General features: G+C 33.8%; 1 protein-coding gene across 1 annotated transcript; it reads right to left on the reverse strand.

The window, feature by feature from the left end:
* Nucleotides 1-205: 205 nt before the first annotated feature.
* LOC132557271 (uncharacterized) lies at nt 206-25,397 on the reverse strand. Its single transcript, XM_060221760.1, has 4 exons — nt 25,187-25,397; nt 8,888-9,013; nt 6,638-6,854; nt 206-2,781 (listed from the first exon to the last, which is right to left on the reverse strand). Exons 2-4 carry the CDS (start codon nt 8,990-8,992, stop codon nt 2,738-2,740), a joined length of 366 nt encoding a protein of 121 aa, XP_060077743.1. The 5' UTR covers nt 8,993-9,013; nt 25,187-25,397; the 3' UTR covers nt 206-2,737.
* Between the last annotated feature and the right edge of the window lie 1,429 nt (nt 25,398-26,826).

Genomic DNA, 26,826 nt, shown 5'->3' on the forward strand with positions numbered 1-26,826 from the left:
AAAATTCTTTAAGATTCAAGATCTTACTACTGCAGATTAATTCAAAGTTTTTTTTTTCAAAATTTTTGATGTCATTCTAAGCTTGCAAACATTGATAACAATGACATTTCGTCGAAAATGACCAGTACATCAATTGGAAAACCGACTGCCGAGTTTTATTATCAACGATATGCTTCACTGTAAAATATATATTATTGAAGACCAAAACAGTGCGAGTAGAAATAGTAATCAGGCACATCAACAACATGAAAGTTAAACTGCTCCATTCAGTGTGTGACCTATTCGTAATCATTCATAATACGTAATAGAATAAAAGAGACATACAGATTTTTTTCCGAAAATATTTAATAGTAACGATTTTGTCATCTAGTAACACTCAACTTTTCATAAAAGAAATATAACAAATTAAACCAACAGATAGAGATATGAACAAAAGATACAACTAAAATTTATGGAAAGGCGATATTTTGTTGAATACAATTTCAGTTGAGTACAAACACAAAAAAACAAAATGGGTAAACTTATCGACCTCTTTCAAAACGCATTCATATTCGACTTTGCGCAATGCTCATAATCATTCACTTTCACTCTCCCTTTTCAATCAGTATTTGTATTTGGGGGTTATTTGCCAATTACCACTCTGGATTTTTCGTCCATCTTTAGAAGAAGAATCGGCCATTTAAATCAATCTCTGATGCGATGACATCAATCAGATTTCTTGTAGCCTGCTATCATTTCTTCAGTGTTGAAGCCTTTTTAGACATATATCCTTCATTGCAGTATTTCGCTGCTTTGTGTTGCATTTCATGCGGTTATCGAAATTCATGATAGGAATATGGCAAGGAATATGTACATCTCTTCTTCTGATCATTTTTCTTACAATCAACCGAAAATTCCAATAGGAGAAACAATGACAATGGACAGATATTAGGACACAAATTGTTCTCTGGATCAAAACTGACGTTAGCTGATTTGAACAGCATCGTGACACTTTTCAACGCTATCAAGAAACCTTGCTGTCCGTGTACTGATAAATACTGGAATTAAACGTTGCGTTTTTATAGGGCTTAATTATTAAAAATCACACAGGGACAATGAATTGCTTTTATCTTATAATGATACCAATACTTGTTACTTTCCTTGAAAAATCCGTCGTGTATTCAGTAATAATGCAGTTCTTGACAGGAAATAAACACAACGTTTCAATAATTATGTCCATGCGCACACTTTATTCTAATTTCTAAGGAAGTAAGCAATATGCTCCGGGTTTTTTTCTTAATTGAAATGAATTTATCAAGGACAACTTTAAATTTACAAACTATTATCATTCCTGTGTTTCTTAAAATTCCAAGATGTGAAATGTGTTACACATCTATCATTTAATGAAATGGGTGTTTTGATTTAGTAATCAAATACAATCTTTTATACACCGCTCTGTATACACCTCATACTGATAAACATCTATTTTCATATAATTACAACACAAAATAAATAATTATCTTTGGTTGAATAATACACATCTTTTGATTTGTCAATATTCAACATATATAATTACATTTGTTTGTACTCTGAAATAATGATTATAATAAAAAAAAAAATTTGAAAAAAAAGAAAAAAATCGCCATGTGAAATGAAAATAAATGCCTACATGAAAAAAATTTGTTATATCTCCAGACCTCCCACACACACAAATCGAATGTAATATTTTACACCTACTCTGGAATCAGTTTCATAACGATAGACAAGATACCTATCGCACAGAAAAGCATTTATTTATATAGTAAACTTTGATTTAACATTAAGCTGCAAGCGATATTACACTGTACACGTAATTACGCAGCAATTATAATAAATATCAAAGTATTTTATGTGGATTTTAGAAATAATTACTTACTGATATAAACACCTTTCTCTATTTATTAGAAAAAAACATCACTCATAAAGCGTGCTGCTCACGAGATTCGTCTTGAATTTCTAATTAAGGAAGAAATAAAACAAGCGGAAGTTCATTCAGAAGACCGGAAGTGATCGGGCTTCATATAGGCACTTTGTTTATCGACACCGTGGCCCAGTTGGTGAAAGCTTGGTAAAGCTAATGCTCTCTTAACTTATGGATATAAATATCTTTTTAATTAAATTTTGATAAATATATATCTATTTATTAAATTTTGATAAATATTCATTTATTTATTCATTTTTTGTCATTTACAAATAAAAATATTAATGATACACGATTAATGTTCAACACTTGTTACCAAAAAGTGCTTAAATTTAGGAATTTCCAAATCTTTTCTCGTTTTTGTTTTGAAAAGATATTAAGATTACGTCTAGCCATCAAAGCTTCGCACAGCTGGACCCATTAGACATACCAACATAATACCTATTTATCACTAGAAATCAAAGAAATGAACATCAAAAGACATGTCATTCAGTTGTATTTCCACAGTTCGGAAAAGTCCTTTGCGGAGAATATATATATATATATACATAAATATATATATATATATATATATTTGTATTTTTAAATTTTTTTTGTCTTTTTTGCTTTTTTCTCGGATCCCGTGCAGAAGACATTTTTGTGTGAAGTTGGCAAGTATTGTCTCCCATTCATACAAAGTGAAACACATGAACCATGTTTGCTTTTCTATCCCATAGAGTCTGTTGGTATCACATGCTGACTATATATCCTGATTCTGTTCCGACAGTCTCAGCATTTCGTTTTCTCGAGGGTTTGTTCTCAGTACGGCCAATAAGGCATCAGGTCATTATCTCGAAGGAATTCTGTCAAGAGATTAAAAGAATAATTAATCAAGAATCATTATAATTAAATATCCAATGCGTTTTCTACAAAACAATGACAAATCGTTAATTGACAGACTATAAATACAATGTTATTAAGTTACTAGCAGTCCTAAAACTGATAAATATATATATAGAACATGTGAATAATCTCATATAGGTCGAGATTCGGGAACGCAAGAAACAGAGTGAAAACCTACGTTATTTTTATGTCTTAAATCTGCGAACAGAGAGATCTGAAGCTAGTCTTGGTACCGTAATTAGTCACTCGGTAATCATTTCGCCCTAAAAATGCATTTAGATCACGACGTCATCATAGAAAAGGGACAGAGTAGTCCAGGACTTTGGAACCGTGTTATACGGTCACGAAATGTTCGGCGCTTTTTAGACACGATATAGGTAGTTGGTAATACAAGTTGGGAAACATAAAAGAAATTTTAGAAATGAAATCTTTCGGTATATCATAAATAATGAAGATATCAACGAATCGTATTATACTGAGGGTTGATAAATCGAAGAAAGAAAATGAATAAGGACTACCGCTCTCAGTGTTTACACAAAGCAGAAATAGAAACAAAAATGGCTGTGCATGGGCGAATCCACTTAATCCTATTGTGAAACGGTTTGTATACCAAGGCTTAATGTTGCATAAAACAACATTTTCTATGATATTCCTTTCAATTTAAACCAATGACAATGAAAATGTTGCATACAACATTTTCACAAAAAAAGAGAGAAAAAAACATAATTCGACCAAGCGTGTTCCGAGAATTTTTTCTTTTTTAGATTGCCGTTCTAGGTACCAAAGCAAAGGATCGTCAACTTTTCTTGAAAGACATTCTACAGAGTTTGCACACCTAGTGTAGGATCCTTTGAACGAACATTTATCAATATTATTTGTATTCTAAATCTGAAAGACACGGAACTAGGCAAAAACATAATCCAAAGTTAACGAAATGTCACCCTAGATGATTTTTTTTGTAACCTAAGGGAGAGGAAATATTTATCTTTAAGTCTGTCATCCTTACGTCTATCATTGCTGCGTGGGTGATTTCCATCCAAACGCATACAGCAGAAAGTTGTTTGTTTTGTTATAACAAACATAGTATTAACGCTATCAAATATACCCTAGTCATGCTATCTTCTGTGCGATGGAGCCGTTAGCTAGATATTCTAATATGGTTATACGATGTGTATTTTTTTCCATGTTCCATTTCATTCATAACTCCCACCGATTGTTTCCGGTCGAAGCCACTCTAAAGATACCAGCTATCCATCGCTTTGCATGAACAGCATGGAGAAGAAAACTTTGGAAATTGATTTAACCAATTTTAAGACAATATTAGACATTGCAAAATTTCTCTTCATAATCTAATATTGATTATCGATATCAATATTAATAAGGCACTTCTTTCTTATCCGTTATTTTAAATTATACCGAATTTAAGATGATAAGTTTTGATTTGGAAAGCTGTAGTGATTCGTCACAACATATTTTCTTGTTTACTGGATATTTCGTGAAAATGGTAAACAAAGTCACATTATCCGTTCTTCAAGGACGGTCTAGCGATCGTAAACGGTACCGACATGGGAATATTAAGCAATTGTGATATCGTTGTACTTTTAAAAAGAAAATCACCATTGTCATTTACAAATCATTGGTCACCGGCTGGTCACGCAAATATATATCTTTTTGGGTATATTAGAAAAATATTGTTGTTTTGGAGGTCTTTCGGGATATGTATATTAGATAAAACTAACAAAGTCTTGATGAGCTGGGAGTTTGCATTTGGATATCAATTTTCATTGAAACTGTTATTGACCTAGAAGTCGACAGACGTATACCGGATGATGGCAATCAAGCGGTTTATCGTTTACAATAACAGGAAGCTTGTTGGTCTAATTCTTGGACATTTGCTATCGCATTTCGACTGCAGCACGTTTCCAAATGACTTATTGCAGACATTATGATAGGCGAAATGTCACGTGGTTATTTGCCCACATATGAGAAGGAGTATAAAGGCTTTTCCAAACCAAACTTGATGCCGATACGGTCATTGGAATAAAGAAATGACATTACTGTAGGTTGTAGAAAGTTTTTGCCGTCCTTTCAATCACCACCATAAACAACACTTCACCTTTTTGAGAATTTTATGATAATGATATTACCATATGAGACTTTAATAACATGGGGAAGGACATACACACACTTTTATTGATGTTTTCCAGTGATGAGCAATGGGCATTATGTCTAGATCTTACTGTCGAGTGTCAAGTGAGCACGTTATACAGGTTTTAGTGTAGCGTGCCGATATATCGAAGTTTTAGTTTAGAGTGCCAAGCCAGGATGTGATAACGATATTTTAATGTATTGTACCAAGCGCGGGCATGTCACCTAGGTGTTAGCTTAGTTTTCCAGGTGTCAGTTTGATACAGTAGATTGACAAATGAGCGACATTATATCAAAGTTCACATTGACTATCATGTTTTGCTCTCTTCTTAAACTGACTTGAGTTTTAATAACTAGATCAATAGTAAAAGTTATATAATGAATACGTCTATCATCACATTCAACAAGGATTGATCCTGGAACTAAATAAAATCAGGCGATTCGATAACATCTATATCATGTCTGATGGTAATGTGCTCCTGACAAATGGCAGTCTTTCAAGTCATCATTTAAACATCGTATGATATCATATTAGCCATTTATATTAAAGTGTATAAATTCATGCATACTTATATATAAACTCTTTGATCAATGAAGACATTTAACCCAAATATAACCGTGCTTCTAAAAAAAGTACAAGGTCAGATAAACCAAAGCATTGTATGCATTTTCCAATATCCACAGCCTATTTCTTATCAAAGAGAAATTGATTGACGAGAATGTTCTTTGGCGTGTATGGTAATGAATACTTTATGTGGCTCCTATCTGAATTTACGTCTGATCCTGCGGTGCGAATCGTGTGTGCGTTAATAAATTTCGAAATGTTATGTAAAAAACAAACTCGTTTCAGACATAGCTTGACATAGCGAATAAAGTTCAAAGATTTAGACATCAATCCAAAATTATCACCATATTTTTTCCATGGGAAATAATTTCAAGTACACACTACTAATTAATTTACCTTTTGGAAACAGCTTGTGAGAGTGTCTTCAGGTATATGGTTACAATATTACTGTTATGTAAGGAGGATAGAAAGAATATTAAACGTTCTGGAGTTTATACGTCGAACCATTCATAATCAAATAGGACACACTTATAATTGTTTAAATGGTTGATTACTGACAGGCATTGACACCGGCAAATTCCTCCTCCAAACGGAAAAAATGCTATGAGTATCAACAGAGCTGCAGTTTCTTATCAGTCGGACAGGAGCCATTGCTTTTTTTACGATGCAGTTAGATAAGTAGAATAATTACAAATTAATTTTATTCTGGATGTCTACCAGTACTTTACAAGCCAATAAACAAATTAAAATCTTTTCAGAAATAACGATATCCCAAAAAACTTAGTCTATCAACAACTCAATCAATGTGTGACTTGATGATATAATGTGGTACACTCTGCTAACTGTACAGCCATTTTGTGATGACGTCACAAACAAAGGACCAATCATTGACGATATGTTCTGCTATCTATATATCATGAGCCAAGTAGGCTATTAAAGCGTTAATATGACCTTTTTCAAGTATGTGCGTTACGGCGACAAATAAGAGACTTTAAATTTGGGATCAATTGCACACGGATACACAAAGAACAGTATATCGAGTTTTCATTTCAGTGTAACATCCGTCGACTGATCTCTCTGTGAGAACATTTATTAGAACTTACCCCATCGGTCTAAAACTCCATTGTGATCAAGGTCGTGACGTAATTGCTGTTCTCCGAACATTAATGCTTCGTCCCAAGAAGCACCATTTGCAAGGTACATAAGTGAAAGTTCTAATTTGTCCAAAAATCCATCAAAATTGAAGTCGTGTTTGTCAAAAAAGTCTACTCTAGATCTTTTCCGGTGTCCATAGGGATCCCAAACACCAAATCTTGAACGCTATGGAGAAATAAAGAAACATTTTGGTTAGTTGAATTGTTAACATGACCTCCAATATTAAAAATTCTATGACATCTCCTTCACATCTCATAGCTTTAGCAAAGATCACTAAATACCATTATCTTCGAAGGTATCTTCTTTCTATAAAACTTTGGGAAAATACAGAATAGTCAACAGAATTTTATCTCAAAATGAAAACCAAAGAAACGTTTCCACGTTGACCAATGATTACGTACAAAGAGAATAAAACTTTATGTTGCGGAAGGGTAAGAGTTTTCAGTTCCATCAAAGAAGACCGCGTCAGTACAAGTAAAGTTCCCGAATGAAAGCAAAGTTCATTACACAGAAATCACCAGGCTTACAGCACGAGCACTGAATGAAATTAACGCCTTACCGCAATATATATTGTTTAAACTTATTTTGCCATTCACCTCATCGAACCCGTCATACTTCATTTTGTTATCTGTTAACACCTTGTGTTTTCTTTCTTTAGAGCCGACAAGAAAGATCAATATCAATTGATTGAGTTTCCTCATAATTTTTTTATAAAACAGATAAAACGTTTGTTTTGATATGGTATTGAAATTCCATTTTATATTAAATGCCTCGATGATCTTTTTCAGAAACGTTATACAACAATCGGTCGTACATTTGAATATTTTCTTTAAACGTAGAAAGCAGGAAAAGGCTCCCTAACGAACCTTATTTTTATCAACATATGTACTACAAGACAAGATGTATATTTCAAAACCACGGAGAACACCACAGAGTTGCTCTCTAATTCAAAGTAAGATTTCTTAACGCGCTGCGTGTGGGACGAATAAGTGTTTGTCTAAATTATTTATAGACTTGAAGTACAGCACACAGTCATTAGGAAGGTCACTGACATCAAGTTTGCTACATATACGAAAATGCTTAGACAATTTTTTCTATATATCTCGAGGCTGCCATTACTTTGCAATAAAGGAGACCTGTCTACTTTCCTTTATTTTCATAACATAAAAGTGACGAGTTAGCCTGAAATTCGCCTACAGATAATTGACTGTACTGATACATTGTATTATCAATTTGATCACAAAAAAAGTTACATCCTATTCACATTAAATGTGCCCTCCTTTGCTGTTGCTTTAAATTATTGCAATATTCAAGAGTCATTTAAAGTGCAATGACACTGAAAATCATAACCTGGATATGGCGCAATTACACTCCGGTTTGTCGCATTATATAAGGACATTACGGTCACCTGTCCTTAAACTGCTCGTTGCCAAGCAGACAGCTGCATCATGTCGTTTCTTATTTGAATAAATAGACCCCTGATTTTTCTCGTTCCAAAGAACTAAGACTGACAAATGTAGACCAGACATATCCATCTTCTACTCAAGAAACAGAACGCAACAAAGGGCTACTTAAACAAGTTGATAAAACGAATATGCTGTTGGATTAATTAAGATATATTTATATCACATCAGTGCTTTATTGTGAAACAGCGCAACTTAAATGATACCAAGAAATTAATATCAATTTACAAATTACCAATCGAGAGCATTTCTTACTTAAAACACTTTAGTCGTAATGATCAAACACAGGACACATTCATACTGATATTGTGTCTTTCAAATGTTTTTGACAACTTTTTTTATCTACAGAGTCATACAAAATGATAAAAAGAAATAGAACATTTACTACTTTCTGTTTTCTGACTTAATTCTTAATTCCACATGCATCTCAAAGTCAACTTGTTAGGATATCCTAAACCACAAAGCAGTCGAAATGAAGCCAGGAAGTTTTCTTTACTGTCGGTTTAACATTAAAGTATTTTACATCACGTGAAGCCGACCAAATCCATGTTATACTGGTAAACACTTTTAACAAATTCAATTTACAGAATTTTTAGTAGATAATCTAATTAGTGCGGATAACTGATTTTGAGACTTTTCCTTGAAATGATGTAAGGAATTGGTTCACATGCACGTGGCTGATCAGTATAAGAAACGTTGATATACAGATCATCATCATCGAAAATTAAAACTCACCTTGTGTCTTGATGTCAACGTGTCCTTACTGTCCGATTTCAAAGGAAGCGTGAAAGCAGCAGCTACCAAACAGCAGGTGAGAACCGTAAGTGTTCTTAGCATCATGTCTGTATCACGGTTTAATGCCTGGAAGTACACAATTCAGTGTCTATACCAACAACTGTCGCAACCCGAATGAAATCAACATTTATCAAGGAAAATAGACACTCCCACTCTGAAAATGTTAATGATGATCACCTATGTCATCAATTCATTATTTTCAAGTAGGACATATATCTTTCTGACGGCAATTCCGTATTGATAGGTACAAAAGTAAGTTTTCAAAGACAAATTATTTTCATGATATTCTCATAAAAAGCCTTGTTAGATATTACTTGTTATGTAAAGGTGCCAAGAAGAAAAGTGTTCTAGCTTAAACGATATGACATGTGTTCTGTTTTATTGCTCTTTCACTTACTCTAAGAAGCCTCAGCGCTAAAGCCCAACTCTTGTAACGTTTAAACTGTACGTGATAGAACAGGGATTAGAAATTAACAGAAATGGAAAAATCATGTTTTGAATCAAGAAAAGGAAATGGTGCAGGAAATAAAACGAAAAAAGGGGCCGAATTTATTCATGTTACTTTTAACAATAGAAACAGAATCATTTGCATTGCAATTTGCACGTATAAAAACCGGAGGTCAAATGCGAGAGAAAATATTGATTAAATTATATTGCCGAAAAGATCTACAATGAATTAGATTAACATTGCTAAATGGGTACCTAGCTTGTCATTTGTCAGGAGGTAGTAGTGTAGTTACCGAAACATCGCACACAGTTATGTTAATGATGGCGATGATCGAAAAGCTGTTCGTAGATTTGTCACAGTACTTTGATCGGTCAATTCTGGTGAAACTGATATATCACACTAAAATATAATTGAAATATGAAATATATGCATACTTTTCCTTTTATCCTATTTGAATATACTTTTAAGAAACACATAGGGTACTTTACTGGGAAGGGAGCAACATTTATCGACAAGCTCAAATTAAACTCTTAGAAACATCTACAGGTATCCGGTATCTCATTGGCGACTCATATCATATCCATTAGCAAATGACGTTATTTTCCGGTACACAATTAAAATAAGGGATTCAATTTTGGAAACCAATGTTTTAAACAAAAAAAAAAAAAAGTAAAAGAAAAATTAAAAAACCTGCCACCGTACTGTTCAAAGCAAAAAATTCACCTTAGAATGCACTTTTCTTTTAAGTAATTAAGACGTGCTGAGCATTCAAATACCCTTTTTGATACAAGAAAATCGTGTTATGTAATGAATGATCCTACCTACCAATCTCTATAGACCTTAAAGTTACTTTTTCATCTTAGGCTCGAAGAGTTTCATGGGAGTTTCTATACAAAGCTATATCGTTCATGCAGTTTTAAAATGAACATAAATAAAAGATATAGTACATTTGGCCTTTTTATTACTCAAATGGGAAAAGGGTGTTTAGTTCAAACTTTGAAAAGTACGAAACTAATATTTTTCATATAATTAAGGATGCATGTCATTCAAATTTACATGTTTAATATTTCCAAAAGGTTTCCAGTGATTTACTCATCGGTTGTTTTGAAAGTTTGGTAAAATTCTCTCCACTGAACTAATACTAATGTAATGTTTCAAGGGAAATCATTCCTCCCGGAATAAAACTTTTTACTATTACAAAAGCATATATTTTTAAAGCTCTCATGTTCAAATTTAATCACTAATAAGACGAAATTCATTTCTGAACCAATAACCGGGGATGTCTCTTGACAGATCTCGACATCTAGGAAACAGAGAGAACATTGTAAAACAGAGATAATAGAGTTGAAAGAGCAAGAAAAAAAAACAAGAAAATATCACCGTGTCAACATCCTCATAATCCAAATTAAAAATCAATAAAGCTGGAGGTAAAAAACAAAGAGATTAACACTCTCCTAAAACAGTACAAGGAGGAAAAGACAGGGTGCTCTAGAAGTGTACATTGTAAAACAGAGATAATAGAGTTGAAAGAGCAAGAAAAAAAAAAACAAGAAAATATCACCGTGTCAACATCCTCATAATCCAAATTAAAAATCAATAAAGCTGGAGGTAAAAAACAAAGAGATTAACACTCTCCTAAAACAGTACAAGGAGGAAAAGACAGGGTGCTCTAGAAGTGTACATTGTAAAACAGAGATAATAGAGTTGAAAGAGCAAGAAAAAAAAACAAGAAAATATCACCGTGTCAACATCCTCATAATCCAAATTAAAAATCAATAAAGCTGGAGGTAAAAAACAAAGAGATTAACACTCTCCTAAAACAGTACAAGGAGGAAAAGACAGGGTGCTCTAGAAGTGTCATTTATATATATATATATACAAGCATGATGGTGTTATGGAGAAAAATTTGGATCTGTAAAATTTATTGGTCATGAATAAGGTAGGCAGACTAGGTTTATATAGAAGCCGATTAAGAATTTCTGCAAACAGAGATAGAATATTTAACAGGACTGGCATTTCAATTTTGCTTTGTTATTCACTTCCAATACCCATATGGTCAGACTGACTCTCTTCTAGGTACTGCACAAATAAATCACGTTAGCTTTGGTATGTCAATCAATTATACAAACACTGTCTTCTTTCAGATTAAATTGCAGATTTTATCCTACTATGTAATCCGATTGGGATCAGAATTGAGCAACCTGTTAACACGGTTGTAGATGTAATTCATTCGGATTCTACACCCCCATTCATTCCTTCAGGCATTGATAATTTATCTTTGATGTGACAATGATAAGTTTTAACAGATATGACAATCCTTAAACAACTTTAAACGACCAAAATTATTTTGGTAACCATATCCTTTTGCACTACGTAATGTCATCAACTAAAACTAGCTTAGAGTTTTGGTTTAAGCGCAACACCACACGCTGTAGTGACCAGACAACGCGGAGTGATTTACATTGTATAAGAAGACATTTAAGCGATACCTTACATTCGTACCGGATATTGCTACGCCGCGAGGCGCTAGCGGGTAGTCAAGATAATCAATACAAACGATTTCTTGATTTATAGATTAAAACTGATATCTGTCATAACTGTAATGAGGAACACGATTCATCTGACGTGAATGGCTTTGATCTGTAGATAGCAAACAAAACTGGTATTAAGTTTGATTGGGAAAATATCATTATATCTGCTTCAATGGTATGGAAACTTATCTGTAATATAAAAGACAAATATGCGCTTTACACTTAAAAGCTAAACGGACACCCATATAAGTTAGAAACAGAAAAATGGAATGGCATGTTTATTGAATCATATCAATGGGTCCTGGAGTGAGGCTTCCTTTCCATGTGTAATCGATTTTACGCAGTATCCAACTATGAAATATGAACTATGAATTTGAAGAGAGCCAACTAATCAAAACGTCTAACCACCAGATTCCCTTTACTTCCAGTGACAGGCTAGTTTAGGTGGCACTTCTTAATGATCCATCACCTCTCATCGTAAGTGACTCTTAGATTTCACAGTTATACTACTGACGAAGACTGTCAACTTTCCTCGGTGTAGACGTTGGGTATTCTAGCAGGAATCGTGACTACTTACCGAATCAGTATATCATTCCATATAACATATTACAAAAACCAATTATGGAATTATTTTGGATTTCTACCTGGATGGCATGATACCGTGTTATTGATTTATGGCAATCGTTTGTCTTCTTCATGATTTGTTGTGAATTCCTTTTTTCACTAAAACAGATAACACAACCTTGTTTCGACGCCACGATATTTAGCGTTTTATTTATACCTGATACAATCAACTACCCCAGGAGACATGACATTTGCATCTGATTGATGGCTTGGTTTACATGTAATAATTCAATATCCTTTTAATCTGCAAATGACGTATTCCCTACAGAAATACTGATTCGCGTTTCGCTCATTAAATGACGCCTGTTTAAAGTGTTATGCAAATTAGCTGGACGGTTTAAACACAAAAGCGTCATGTTACTGATGAACATTACGATTTGAGTAGGAGGATATTACGCTCGTTATCTTTATCGTTGTACATATTTATGCGCAACACATAAAATAGGCCCTGTCAGATGACCACTTATCAAACGTGACGTCCACGCGCAAATAATTGTCCGATTTTTTTTACAATTATGTCACAATCGCAGCTTAGACGATCTAGATCCAATATATAGATCAATCTACCCCTTAAGCTGTTTACAATTAACAAATCATCGAATTATGCTGACCAGGGGTTATCTTCGCGGTGACCTGGAAGTAACGGAAATGTCGATTTCCTTACAGAAAATTCCACGGGTTCACACAAGTATGTAGAGCGAGAGACTTGTACAACTATTTCGTGAAAGCAAACGTTATAAAAGCTAGCGGTTATATAGTGGATAAAATATAAACAACATACAAAATTTACCTATATTTGCTTACGTGATTATACTGAAACTTATATCGTGCGATACAACAGAAATAAAGCTTGACTTTTGGATAGGGAAAAACATAAAGTTTCAATTAAAGTAAACATACCAAGCAAAGAATCATGATTTAATACTGACAAATGTCGGTCAGATTGAATATAAAAAAATAAACAAAATGTTTTAATTTATGCATCTCCCCATCTTTTCTGAATACTTATTTGGATAAATAACTATTAGTCTGAATCGCCTTTATTAATATTAACGAGTCGTAGAATTGTATTCAGTTTGGATTATTGTTTCTTCACGTCCTATTAAAAGCCAGGGTCATTTAAGGGCGTGTTTGGTTTTGATGGTGGAGGAAAACCGGGCTTCAAGGAGAAAACCCATCGACGTGCGACCATTACCTGGCAACTCATTACCTAGCAATTGCCCTACTTAGGACTAGAACCTGCGACCTAGATTTGGCGGGCTAGTGATAAAGACGCTGAGACGCCTTCACCTATCGGTCTTCCGGGCCTGAAGATTAATTAATGTTTAACTATATGCTGTAATCAGTGTTTATTGAAAGGTGAAATAACTTGTTGGTCTTGTGTATAATCCTTTGATTTCCATAAAACACTACTACAAAATTACAATAAAAATAGTTCCTGCTTGTTTTGTAAAAATAGCAACATATTATTTGGTCATTTGAAGAGGAATTGCGAAAATAAAACTTCTGCCAAAGATAAATTAAGTGCAGTAACTAAACGTGTCTCTATAAAGAAAGGGCATGTCTTATATTCTGCAATAAACTACATCTGCTGCAAATATCATAAGCAGTATCTATAGGTCTCGTTATTTGTACAATGTAACAATTTCCTTCATTTATTTTGCAAAATAACGAGTTCATAACCCAAAACACCTGTTGACAAAGAGAGTCGTGACAAGAATGCAAATATTTACATAGTATGGAAAGGATGAGAATTCTCACGAGAAACACATTACAAGAACGTCAACCCCTTTGTCGCGTGTCCTTGAACTTTCATTGAAACAATGACCTCAGTGCTGATTATAAATAGCAGGCGATGTTGATATAACTCACCAGATGTATAAACCCTATTCTTGTTTATATGCAATCCCGGCTTCATTCCAAACATATTAAGGAATGAAATCTTTTTAGATTTACACTAAAACAGATGGGGTAATCAACTAGCATATATTAAAACAAGTAATAAACAAATAAACACGTTCCCCCTACTTGTTAACTGCGTTCCAATACCAGTATCACGGCCCTTTTAAGATTGTATAAAAATCGTCACATAACAATCAGGCACAGAACAGCCAAACAATGAATTAAATTGCATCAAACAGCTGTTACATCGTGTTGGTATTCTGAACCGTGTCAATATTTGAATGAATTAAATTGTGGCATGCAGGTTACGGCAAATGTCGGGAACTAGAAGTCCATCAGCAGTGTCTACCATATGCAATTGCGCAGATTGTACTGTACAAAATACTTAAAAGTGACTTATGCTAGTTTAATGACAACATTCAAGAAGAAAAGAATACATTTACAACATATTAACGTTTGTTAATCAAGCACTTTGGATTCTATATTCAATACACTTTGAGATAGTTGATGCAATGCATTGCTCGCCAAGAAAGTATTTCTGTATATCTTATCTACCGCCATAAATATGTTGGAACAGCTATTTATCTAATGTTTATGATATTGTTTGATACCGGAGATGTTACGATTAAAAATGTTCTTGTAACTTGTCTCTCGGGGTTAATGTTAAAGCCTTTTTGGTAATGGAGATACGAAACACATCAAACATAACCTTTCTACACTAAAATAGTTTGTGTTCTACTTCTTTCGAAGCAGTTGCTGCTATTGCTATGAGCAGCTTTCCGCAAAAATCATTAAACGAAATAGCAAGCATAGCAAGCATATTTTGTTGTAAATTATATCTAATTTGAGAACATTCTGATCTTTATACATTCAAACATTTTCAACCCTTTTCGAGTATGTTTTTTTTATAATTTGAAAGTTTAAAACGATGCATAGAAAGCTGACTTGCCTTTAAGAATGTTCTTTCCTAAATGACTAGGTACTACTGTAGTACAAGTTGTGGTTTTATTTAGTTCACAATGTGACACTAGTGCAATGGAGAGGAGGGATACCGCCCATTGACCTTAATATAAACAAACTTGATAGCAACATAATGATAAAATATCAATCTTTGGTCTTTAAGTGATAGACATAAAGGATTTCTCTTTGGTTATAACATGGAATGTATCCAACAAGTTGCAGAACCAATACAGTACGAGTCTAATTGAGGGTATAGACATCAATCAACTGGCTATAAAATAGAAATTAACAGATTACCACCAGAAATAATTAGTACATGATATATTTCTAACAGTTATAAAAATACCGAAAATCAAGAATGTTTGGCGTGCGGTTATTTTTACGAATTTCAGGAAATTTGCTTTTCATTTATTTTTTGCAATTTAAACTTCTATGAATTTTGTATTAGTACTTCATCAAATCAACATAGACTACCTGCTTAAACTTTGGAATCTTTGCACATTGTTTTCATCACTGAATTTGTTAGAAAAATGTTCAGGTATATTACAGTTACAATTAGCTAAATTATCCAGTTAATGATGTTTTAAATGCAATAACTTATGCGTGAAATCTTGTTTACAGTGGTTTTCATTCGATATCTTCGCCAACTGATAAAAACAGAGCTCCTTCCGGTACCAATACACTCATGCCACAGTCATTGTAACTGAACAGATATATAACAGCTGGATACTTTCTTAATGGTCTCATATTACTATGTTAACCATTGCTTCTCCATAATTGTGGTTTAATAGTCTATAATATTACAATGGTTTACAGCGGGTTCCTTTCCAGGAACGTCATGCGGGAACTGATATGGTAGCATTTCAATATCCATTAAGTCATCAACGAGATGTTCAATTCGAGTAAATGGCTAACAACAGACTTATTATTAACGACAAGTAGACCACGTAAAAACTGTCAACACCACATACCAAGTACCCATTAACCGGAGCAGGCCACTAATGCTATTGTATCGAATAATACACATTATGGGTATGGTCAGTGTTTTGGAAACCAGAACATTGCGTTTGCGTAACTTAATATAATGCCAACAAGATACGCTCATGAAATAATTTGCTAAGTGTTTGGCAAGCATATTGATCTATCGATCACCTTTATTTGTCCCGGTATTGATTTCAATTTCAAAATTTGAATAAAGTACTTTTTTTAAGTCGGTGTAATTAAACATATATTTATCTGCTTCAAACTAAGCTTAATTAATGTAAGGAGATATCAATGCATCCAGAACTTTCACGTAATCTCGCAAGCTTCAGAGATATATGAAATCTCAAAGTAAAAGCTGTAAATATGTAAACATTATAAAAAAGCCGAAATATGAATGACATTTTCATATTCTATAATATCTTGATTCACGTAAAACGATATCACTGATACCTTCTGAATGAAATTCTTGTCCTAAGCTAATAATTTCATGTGCTGTCGAACTTGGCAGTATCAGTGAAAACTGAAAATGATATGTACAGTTTAACCAAAATATTGCGCTTCATATTTTTAATCAAACATGTTTGTTCAAAATTTTGGATTCAGATTTAGGTTATGATTAACATAAAGACATTTAAGTAAGGTTAAAACTATATGATCTCATAAAAAACAGAGTTATTAGCAAAGATTACGATTCTATGTCCATAACTGGACTAATTACAATTCAATTCTATTGAAACTGTTTTGGAAATCGATCAGTATTCGAATAAGTCATCAACATCTTTCATGTACGCATCATATTTACAATATATGTATATATAAATGAAAATGTAGCAAAACAACGAACATTCTGTCATTTTGAGAGTAAATGCTCAGCGAGATAAGACCACTTACAGCTTCCAGACTGTAATTTTACAGAAAATTGAACATATATTGAAACGATTTATTTTCAAGCGAGTAGTTTGGTGTGTTTTCGTATTGCTTCATGAATAGATTAGACTGAAAATCAAATATGGTGGTCCAATGGTTCAAATGGTTCGCTGGTTAATTAAAAATTTTGATGTAAATGCAAAAGGGATGTATATTTTAAGTTGTAAAATGGAATATTTCTCTTTTAAAACTCGTTTTATTTTCGAGGTTATATTCAACAAAAAAAAAAAAAAAAAAAAAAAAACAAAAAACAAAAAAAAAAAAACAAAAAAAAAACAAAACAAAACAAAACAAAAAAAAGCCCCATAACTATTACAGTAATAAGTAATAGAGTATTTGAAACACTAAAAAGAGTATCCTTACTTCTGAGGTTGCTAATTTGTAGACATAACTGGCTAATTCATACATTTTCTACGAAATTGCCATCAATGTCATATAAGTTTTTGTGTACGGGTGACAGGTGCTGTGCCTATATCCGTGTTTCCAGCTGTGTCAAAGATCAATTAACGATAATGTGAAGTGTTCAAACAGCAAATTCCTCTTTGTTGCAAGTGATAAATGGAGTTAATGTTATAATTACTTCTTTATTTTTTATCCTAACTCCATTATCGAATCTCGTCATGTCAGGAAGTAAGAGATTTGTGTCAGATCTATTTCCTATTACAGGAAACAACATACGTCATAACCATTTCGTGGAAAAGGAACTCAGAAATATTACCGGTATGTCAGTAACTGTTGACATATGGTGCGAGCTCAAAGCATCTAATAGTGCATGCCGTTACGGCGAAATTGCATATATTGTATTCCAGATCATTTTTGTGACAATACCATCGGCGTTATAATGAATAAAAAAAAACATGAAATCAATATGGCTGTGAAATTACTAATACATAGAATACACCACACGCTGCAAGAAAATATACATAACTTCCACTATCTTTAATCCCGAATACATTCCTTTGGCATGGCAATTCCACAAAATGTATACAATATTTCTCTCAGGATAAATCTAGTTGCGCACGTCAATGTTTCACTGTTGACATTTAAACAATATTCAGTCAAAAGAGATTAACTCTATAAAATAGCAATTACAAGAGGCGATTTACAACAATACCTCGAAAATCTGCAATGCAATGATTTTATTGATGGTTGAATTTTAGATTATTACATGATGTACCCTAACACTGAAAGCTTATAACATACAACGCTTTCAGATACCATTCACTTAAAATCATTTTTCCACAAAAAATAGATCTGCTCTCCAATTTTAACTTTGGCACCATAGACTATTACAAGTTACTATGAAACCATAGCAGGAAAATAAACTTTTGGAATTTCAGGTATTTATTAAATTCTGTATAATCGGTTCTTTTCGTGAGGATGATATTTTCGCTATTTCGTGGTACATTATCGTGATCGCGAATATTTAATACTTGACATAATGAGGCACGGGTGTATAACATAACATCCAGAACGCGCAATGTTAACTTGTTAAAATGTTATTCGTTCTCTTTAAAAGAAAATCGCGAACTTTTTTACCCGCAAAAGTTACCAGCTAGACGGTATTCATAATAACTAATGGGACAGAAGTGATATATGTTATTCAAAAACTAAATCCTTCTTAGAATAAAGACTAACATTAGTTTGTAAATATCATGCCTAACAATCAGGACGTCTGTAGACCTGTGCGTCTCAGCTGTATAATCTATTTCTGCATTGGAAGCGGTAATCATATAGATCACTGTTTCACTGAATCTCTTTCCAACACTAATCACACTTTCAACACAAAATAGATACTAAAGTACAGTTGCTAAACATCAAAAGTTGACTGGTGCCAAGTAGAAAATGCAAAAGTGCTATCAACAAACAGTTGCAATATGATTTACAACTACAGAATATATCATGCCGATCAGTGTCAAACGAACAAAGCAAACGATTGGTGCAAACAGGCGGGACGCTGATGTATGATTACGTAATAACAGTTGTCATTCGGCGTTCCCCTCGTTGAAGAAAAGAGAATGTTGTGAGGCGCTTAGATATCTTCATTAAGAAAACATCAACTGCAATTCATTGACGCAAATAGCAATGACTTCTAAAAATGCACAAACGCTATCCATTGATAAAAAACACAAAAACGTTTTCAGTATATAGCTTCAAATGACTTTTCCTCTCGAATTTAACAGATTTTATATGCAAACAATTGAAGTGTCAAATGAAAAGATTGAAAGCAAAAGTAAAGAGAGAAAAATATATAATGTAAAAAAGAGTGCTTCTTACTTATGATATATGAAACGAGGGGAAAGTATTGATATAATAGTTAATACAAAAGTTTATACGGAGACACATGCACAAAAGAAACGAAAAGAAAAGACCAGGTGTTCTGAAAGGACAAGCGCCTTCTTCATCGATAACACTTATGCTAAACCCTAGTAATAACACCGTTCGTGAATCGTATCACTAGAAAAAGAACATCAATAAAAAAAATAGACCAATTAGCCTCAAAACGCACGAAGAATTACGCCATTTTTTCAGAATAACTTTGAATGTGTGTCTGGAATATCAAAGAAATTCTGAGATTGGACTACTCTCTTTGGGAATGCAGAACAACTACCATAAGATATATACAAACACTAGGACCTATAGTTGTTAATATATGAAGATCTCTTTCCTTTCACAAAACCTCCAGTGACAAGTGTCCTTCAAAATGACGTTGGACTCCATATAGATTCATTTGTTTTACATGGAATGCCAGTGAACTAATAAAGAAATGTCACATAGTATCTAATGGAATTTGAAAAATCCCATACCTAAGCTGTCGTTGTCTGACATCAGATTATCTAATTTCCTTGATGTTAGGAAATGTAAGTATCTTGGCCAGTTTTTCTTCAACATCTACAATATGTCCTTTGTCTATTGGAAAACATTTTGGTATTACATTTTGTGACGCCGCTTAAGCCCTTTTCATGTGAGCATTTTATTTTCACACCTCGTAAAAGATTGATAGATAATTATGGGGTAAAGCTTCATTACCTTATCTTAAATTCAACCTCAAATGACGTCAAAATCTCTTGCAACGCTTATCATAATGACGCAAGAAACTATAAGGAAAAGATATGAAAGAATATTCTTCAGTGAACTTTTTCTTTCCTGAAATTCATGAAAACAGTAATTGATATGCAAGCAGTTCGTAAACAGGTATGACGAAACCTAACAGCGTTAGTCGGGTTGATATGAGGCAACTATTATCAGGTGGTAAACTTTCTCAACGTCAAATGTTACTATGTAATTTGCTTGGATGTTTTTTTTGACATGTAAAAACTATTTTGTTGCATCAATCATGTTGTATTGGGGTCTGATGAAGACATTCTAAATTGTTTTGGCACTTTCGCCTCTCTTTCTTATTCCCATGAGTTATCTCCAGATGTATCAACATAAAACAAAACAGCAAAACAAATCTGAATATACATGGAACAAGTCACCTTAAACAACAATGAAGTGCCAAACATCTTAAAGGTGTATAAGTTAAATATTTGAATACAAGTTAAATCCGCCGAGGGATTTCATATGACATAAGTTGTTTAAATAGCAAAATGTGACATCAGTGCTGTTCATCTTGATCAACGATCCACAAAATTTAATCGGGTTAGGAAGCGATGGCGTAATTATGATGAGAATATGAACTTAAAATGTTAAGGGTTTCATGAGATATCTGGCATACAGTCTCTGTGAAGCGGACGGACGCACAAACAAAATGAATATTACACACCCCTTCTTAACAAAGTGGGAGTATATACCACAGTTCAACTTATAACTATTGATGTAGTCTCTTTGATAACAAAAAACCCTTAATATTCGTCTATTTTGATCTCCATGTTCAGTTTTTGTCGGTAAACACCACGAATAAGAACGTCCTTGGATTAGAGTACATCGAACGTCAAAATTTATCCTTGACCCTCTAATCTTTTTATAACCCAGAATTCAGAATCTGATATACTCTCAACTTCTATGTAAGCTATAACCTTTAGCGTGTGAGTGTTATCGTGTTTGTTTATGTAATATAATATTCTTTTTCCAAAGCAAATATTTACTTAATTCAATCAATTAGAGCATCATTCCGGTTTTTGTTTAGGTAGTTCCAACCTACTTGATTAGTGTGTATCTTGCATATTCTTACATAATCTCGTATAAACCACTAACCTTCCTAGGTGTGCTCCTGTGTTTATGGAACCGTGTGTTTATATTCATCAGTCACGCGTTCGTAGGAAAGCCTACCGTTGCGTACAACGACACAATGTAAAAGGGGATCTATATAGTAGCACGCACTGGCGCTATGAGAGAGCATCATACAGTTAATTGTGAATAACGTATAACTGAGAAAGTAGCATACGTACTTGGAAATAAAGATATGAATTGAAGGAAGCGATAGAGATCACTACAGAAAATACTCAAGTATCGTTCTGAGTGAAAAATGTGAAGAGGTTTTACTATAATCATCGTCTACTATGATAAGGTGGAGGTAGTATATGAATTAAAGAGAACGAAAGAGCACCAGAAAAGTCATTTCAGAGTGAATGGAATGATGTGATACAGAAGTGGTATCGCTACAAATGCAAAACACACCAATGCCAAGACAGAGAATATTATAAAAAAAATAAGAAGCATTTAAGTAAGGAAAATGAGTAATACCTACCATGTCCAGATATCTGATTACAACTAAAGAGGATACAGACGATTTTGTGCTCATTTAGATCGTGAGAAAACACTCCCGATAAAAGTTTTATTACAATTAGTGTTTAGATTTTATCATATCTGGCAAGTGTACACTCTTGTTCCAAATAGATCTGTGTATTACAACAGGATGTGTATATTGAAGGAAAAACGTTGCGATAGGGAATTTCCTCTCAAGTTTTACTAGTTGGGTTATAGGAATAAAGTGATGAACTACAAATTAAAAGACAAAACACTAAATACAAAAACTTCGATTTCTAAACTCAGAAAATGCAATTTATACTCTAGTCAACAAGCAGATAAAACCATATACATGTGTCTATCTTCACCGACTTTGGAAAATAAATGATTTTTTATCATCCCGGGAATAGCTCCTAAGACAGTATCGTCTCTAAAACTATAACTTTAACAGTTTAAATAAAATCAAAATAAGAAATCTAGAGCAGAAAGGGGAAAAAATTAACAAAAACAGAAATGTTTGAAACGCAGCGGAATTGATGACAGATTTTTGGCAAGCATAAAACTGCTGATTACGAAGCATCAGCGATAACAGGAGATCGAAATCTTCATGCAGACTTTGCTGCTGCATAACGTTGAGTCTGTCGCCTTTAATACTGCAGTGGGATCTTGTAAATCTATATAGTCATATATCAAGGGCAATGGGTTATAGACAACCAAACTACGTAATTACCGACACCCCGGGATCTCAAATTACCGTATTAGATTGAAATAGCCCATTTATCTGCATTAACTTTTGAAATCAACGGTGTTGAAAACTCGTTTTTCAACTCTTTCTTAAATCAATTCGTAATACTGACAGTCACCTGTTAAGTGAAACGGAACGCTGTTACGAGTATGAAAACGTTTTGGTATCTATCAAGCCGCATTTTATATATACAGCTAGAATCTGCACATACGTCGACTTCAAACAAATGCTTATAACTGTGTTCTAAGGAAATATCACACACATTGTCAAGATCAGATAGGAACGCTTATTCAGTCAAGATAACCTTTTCCATGTAACTCCGTCGGGATTCGAACACAAGAATGCAGTACAGTGTCCTAGATATGTTTCTTTTTATTTCATTTCCAAAGATGAAATTTACGTAAAAGTCTCTAAAGAGTCGACCAAACCTACGTTTTGTTTGCAATCAGTTACAATGTAGTTATTAGGATCAATATAGACTGAGTAGACTGTTTTAAGCAGTCAGCACGGTAGAGTAAGTGATCGACCGCGAGGTAAGTTAAACGCCAGTCATTCAATAAAGTAAGATAAGTATGTAGAGAACTGAAATCCCTGGACAGGTAGTTAATTTGTAAAGCATCAGTCAGCAACGTGTGATAAGCGATACGGAATCATTTAGCCACTGTAAGCTCGAAACAGGCAGTGGAACATAACATGGTAAGCTCTTCTGACCGTTAGTGAAGTGAACTACGAAATACGGTAAACTCTACACAATTAATAAAATACGATAAAGTATGACAGCCAATAAACAATGGTAAGCTTTATTATACAGCAGTTTTTTTAACGACATCGAACTATGACAGCATGTAGAAAGTAAGACTAACCGGGATTAATAACAGAATATATGCTCGTAAAGAAAGAATTTGCTACACAAACTGGAACATGACTACAACAAAATATCAATTAGGCATAACAACCTATATACTATCGTACAAATATTATCATTATTAGCTGGTCTGGTAAATCATCCTATTTTAACGAGGTTAGGACGAGCTTAATAATTGACATCGCATCAGACTAGATAGTTGGCAAAATTCAAGCCGACAAGAACCCTAAAATAAGTACACTTGCACATGAAAAAGTGATATCGTTTTTGGCATAACAGCCAACTTGTCGCTCTTCTGGTTTCCCTATAGCTACCGTTTCATTATCAGTTGATAATGAATATTATGGGAAGCGTATTGCCCACGGTTAGAATTGCCAATAGTTGATGCGAGAATTAAATCATTTTTGAGTTATGGGTTATACATAACATATGGTATGTGTTTTAAATGATTTGAATGGAATTTCGTTTATGCTAGTAATTTCACAAAGGAAATTATTTCCATATCCACATTCCTGTTATAAATCTTTTCCCTATAAAAGTGAAATCGTATTCGTTATTAATTGATGCACATTCTTCCTGGTATCTTATTTAAATTACATATCTATTTACATTAATCTAACATAACTCTGTTGTTTTAGGCATTAGTGACATTTCAGAGAATTCCCAAAATGCAATCTAGATAAAAGAATAAATGCTTTTTGTTGTTTATGATGCGCGTTTATTAACCCCATTGGAAGGAAGCGTCTCCTCTAGAAGCATTAGGCAGCACATCCGTATAGGTGTACATCTTGGCAGGATAAGGTTGCGAAATCTCTTAAATTCTTAAATTGAACACTCGCACCGTAATCGAATCCGATGCCTTGATTTGGAAGATCAAACAACTTAATATATTCGCTGTTTATGCTTATGTATTGTGGATAATTTCCGGAAAATGAAAAGTTCAGGATTAATTGAAAATGGATTCACTGTAACCCCAAACGCTAAATCTATCTTAAGTAGGAGTGGTTACGTACGTAAGCACCAAAGACCCGAATCGCTAAAGTTCTTTTGATTACATGTATTAGTGTGATATCCTCCTATCATAAGCTGGTAGAAAATTAGATTTAAGGAATGACTATCAATCTCAGTTATGTGAAGTTAATGATGTTATCATGTTTTATCGAACAGAGCAGAAGACATCGGACTGTGTAGAAACATGTATTATATGTACTGATAAAAGACATCGGACTGTGTAGAAACATGTATTATATGTACTGATATATAACAAGCAGCTATACACACTGAACGTGTAAATAGACGCATAACCAATGTACACTGAAAAACCAAAGCATGTTCTTTTCCAGCCGAGATGACCTTTAACCTAAAACTACATCAAAGAACACTGGTCCCAGCCGCTAACGAGAAAACGATTAAATCAATATAAAATGACACTAAACATTTTAACAACGAAACAATATCACTTACAAGTATTATCAATTTACATTTTGTTATCATTGATAAAACCAGCAGCAGCAGCAACAGAGGCGAAAACGAAAGTATGAATTACTATAAAAAGAATACTCACAACGTATGTATTTCTTCCGGTGTTTTCGTGTGAATAAAACACGTTTTCCTCTCTCTTCTCTGATGTTGTCGAGTAGAAAATTTCAACTGGATTTCTATTATACACAGAATTCGCCGTGAAATGTTATGTCATAGTACACTTGCAGAGATAGAGATGTAAATTTTCTCCCCCTACACACTATAGCGCCTAGCTCCACTTGACCGTATACCGCTAGCATATAATACACACTCTGGTCTGCCGAGTCTTTCCGAGACTTATATACTCAGCGAAAGGCGACACCATCCGTCCTGTTGCTTGATGGAAGGGGGTGGTTATTTAGATATATATATATATTATATATGCCTCATCTAACTATTTCACAATAGACGGAGGACGGAACCGTCAATAATGAGCCTTGAAAATTTGCATAACATGTTAATATCACGTATCACCCCATCTTCAACCCCATTGGTACATTCAAGTGGGGATGGATGGGTGGATGAAATTGACATGTAACATATTGTTATTCTATCGATTAAACACGCACACAGGCCGTGAAATACCGTAACAAATTATCACTGAAAAAGGCGAACAATTAGCGACAAAATGGATTTAGAATTCACTCTATGTCGATTATTTATTCTCTTATTGGTAGAATACGAGTTAAACGAAGTAGTTTATCAAAAGACATACATTTTTATAAAATATTTTGATCATTTCGACATGATCATATTCCGAATTTTCAGCTACAGTGCAATATAGAAGAGTCGTGCAATAATTGTGTACATTTTGGATAGTCTTACAGGGAAAATGATTACGAAATAAATAGGAAACCTTAACATATCTACAATGTTGATGTTTAAAATACCGCTATTACAATGTAAGTAGCCTGCAGCATTCACTGCGTCGACCATATCTACAGGCATCAGTTTAATTCAACATGTATTATTTCCATGGGGCTGAAGTTATGAAGAAGGGGAGCTCAGCGGACAGTGACATCGTGATCGTAGGCTGGCGAAAAGAGGGTAATCAGAATTTCCGGAGTCGTTGTGGACAGAAAGTGACTAGGTATCGACATTGGGAAACTTTATTGATAAGCTACTGGAGCGTTTCGATTCATTCATAACAGGTATGAAATATAATGTTTGGTTAGACAGTAAGTCTGAATGACCAGAAATAAAACACTATCAGTATGAATGATTTGTTTTTAATGTTATCTTAATGAAGTGTGATCGTTTAGCAGGAATATTGGAATTAACATGTTATTATGACATCCACGATAACTCAAGCAATAGTCCGATGACTTGCTGTTCGTTAGCAGGTGTATTTGCTATGTTCTATAAGATCGAACTACACACCCAAACAATGTATCTGTTATAATGGAACCTCTTTATAGCTAATCAACACTAAAACCACTGTTTTATCATCGCAAGAATGGTTACACATTGTCCTACATGTATTCAAGTAGGTGTTTTTTCGGCAGGTGGTTTTCAGACGCCGTTCGTATCTTATGTGCGCGTTGGGAATACATCTCCTGAGCTAATGTTCAAACGTTCCAACACACGATACAAGAATAACTTTGTTTTTCTTGTCTTATTCTGCCGTCTTGCACAGAAATTATTTTCAACATGGCGTTGTATCCATTGATTTTGCACACAACA

Source organism: Ylistrum balloti, unplaced genomic scaffold (assembly GCF_031769215.1).
Source record: "Ylistrum balloti isolate Yb309-2 unplaced genomic scaffold, AGI_CSIRO_Ybal_v1 Utg370654, whole genome shotgun sequence".
Lineage (NCBI taxonomy): Eukaryota > Metazoa > Mollusca > Bivalvia > Pectinida > Pectinidae > Ylistrum > Ylistrum balloti.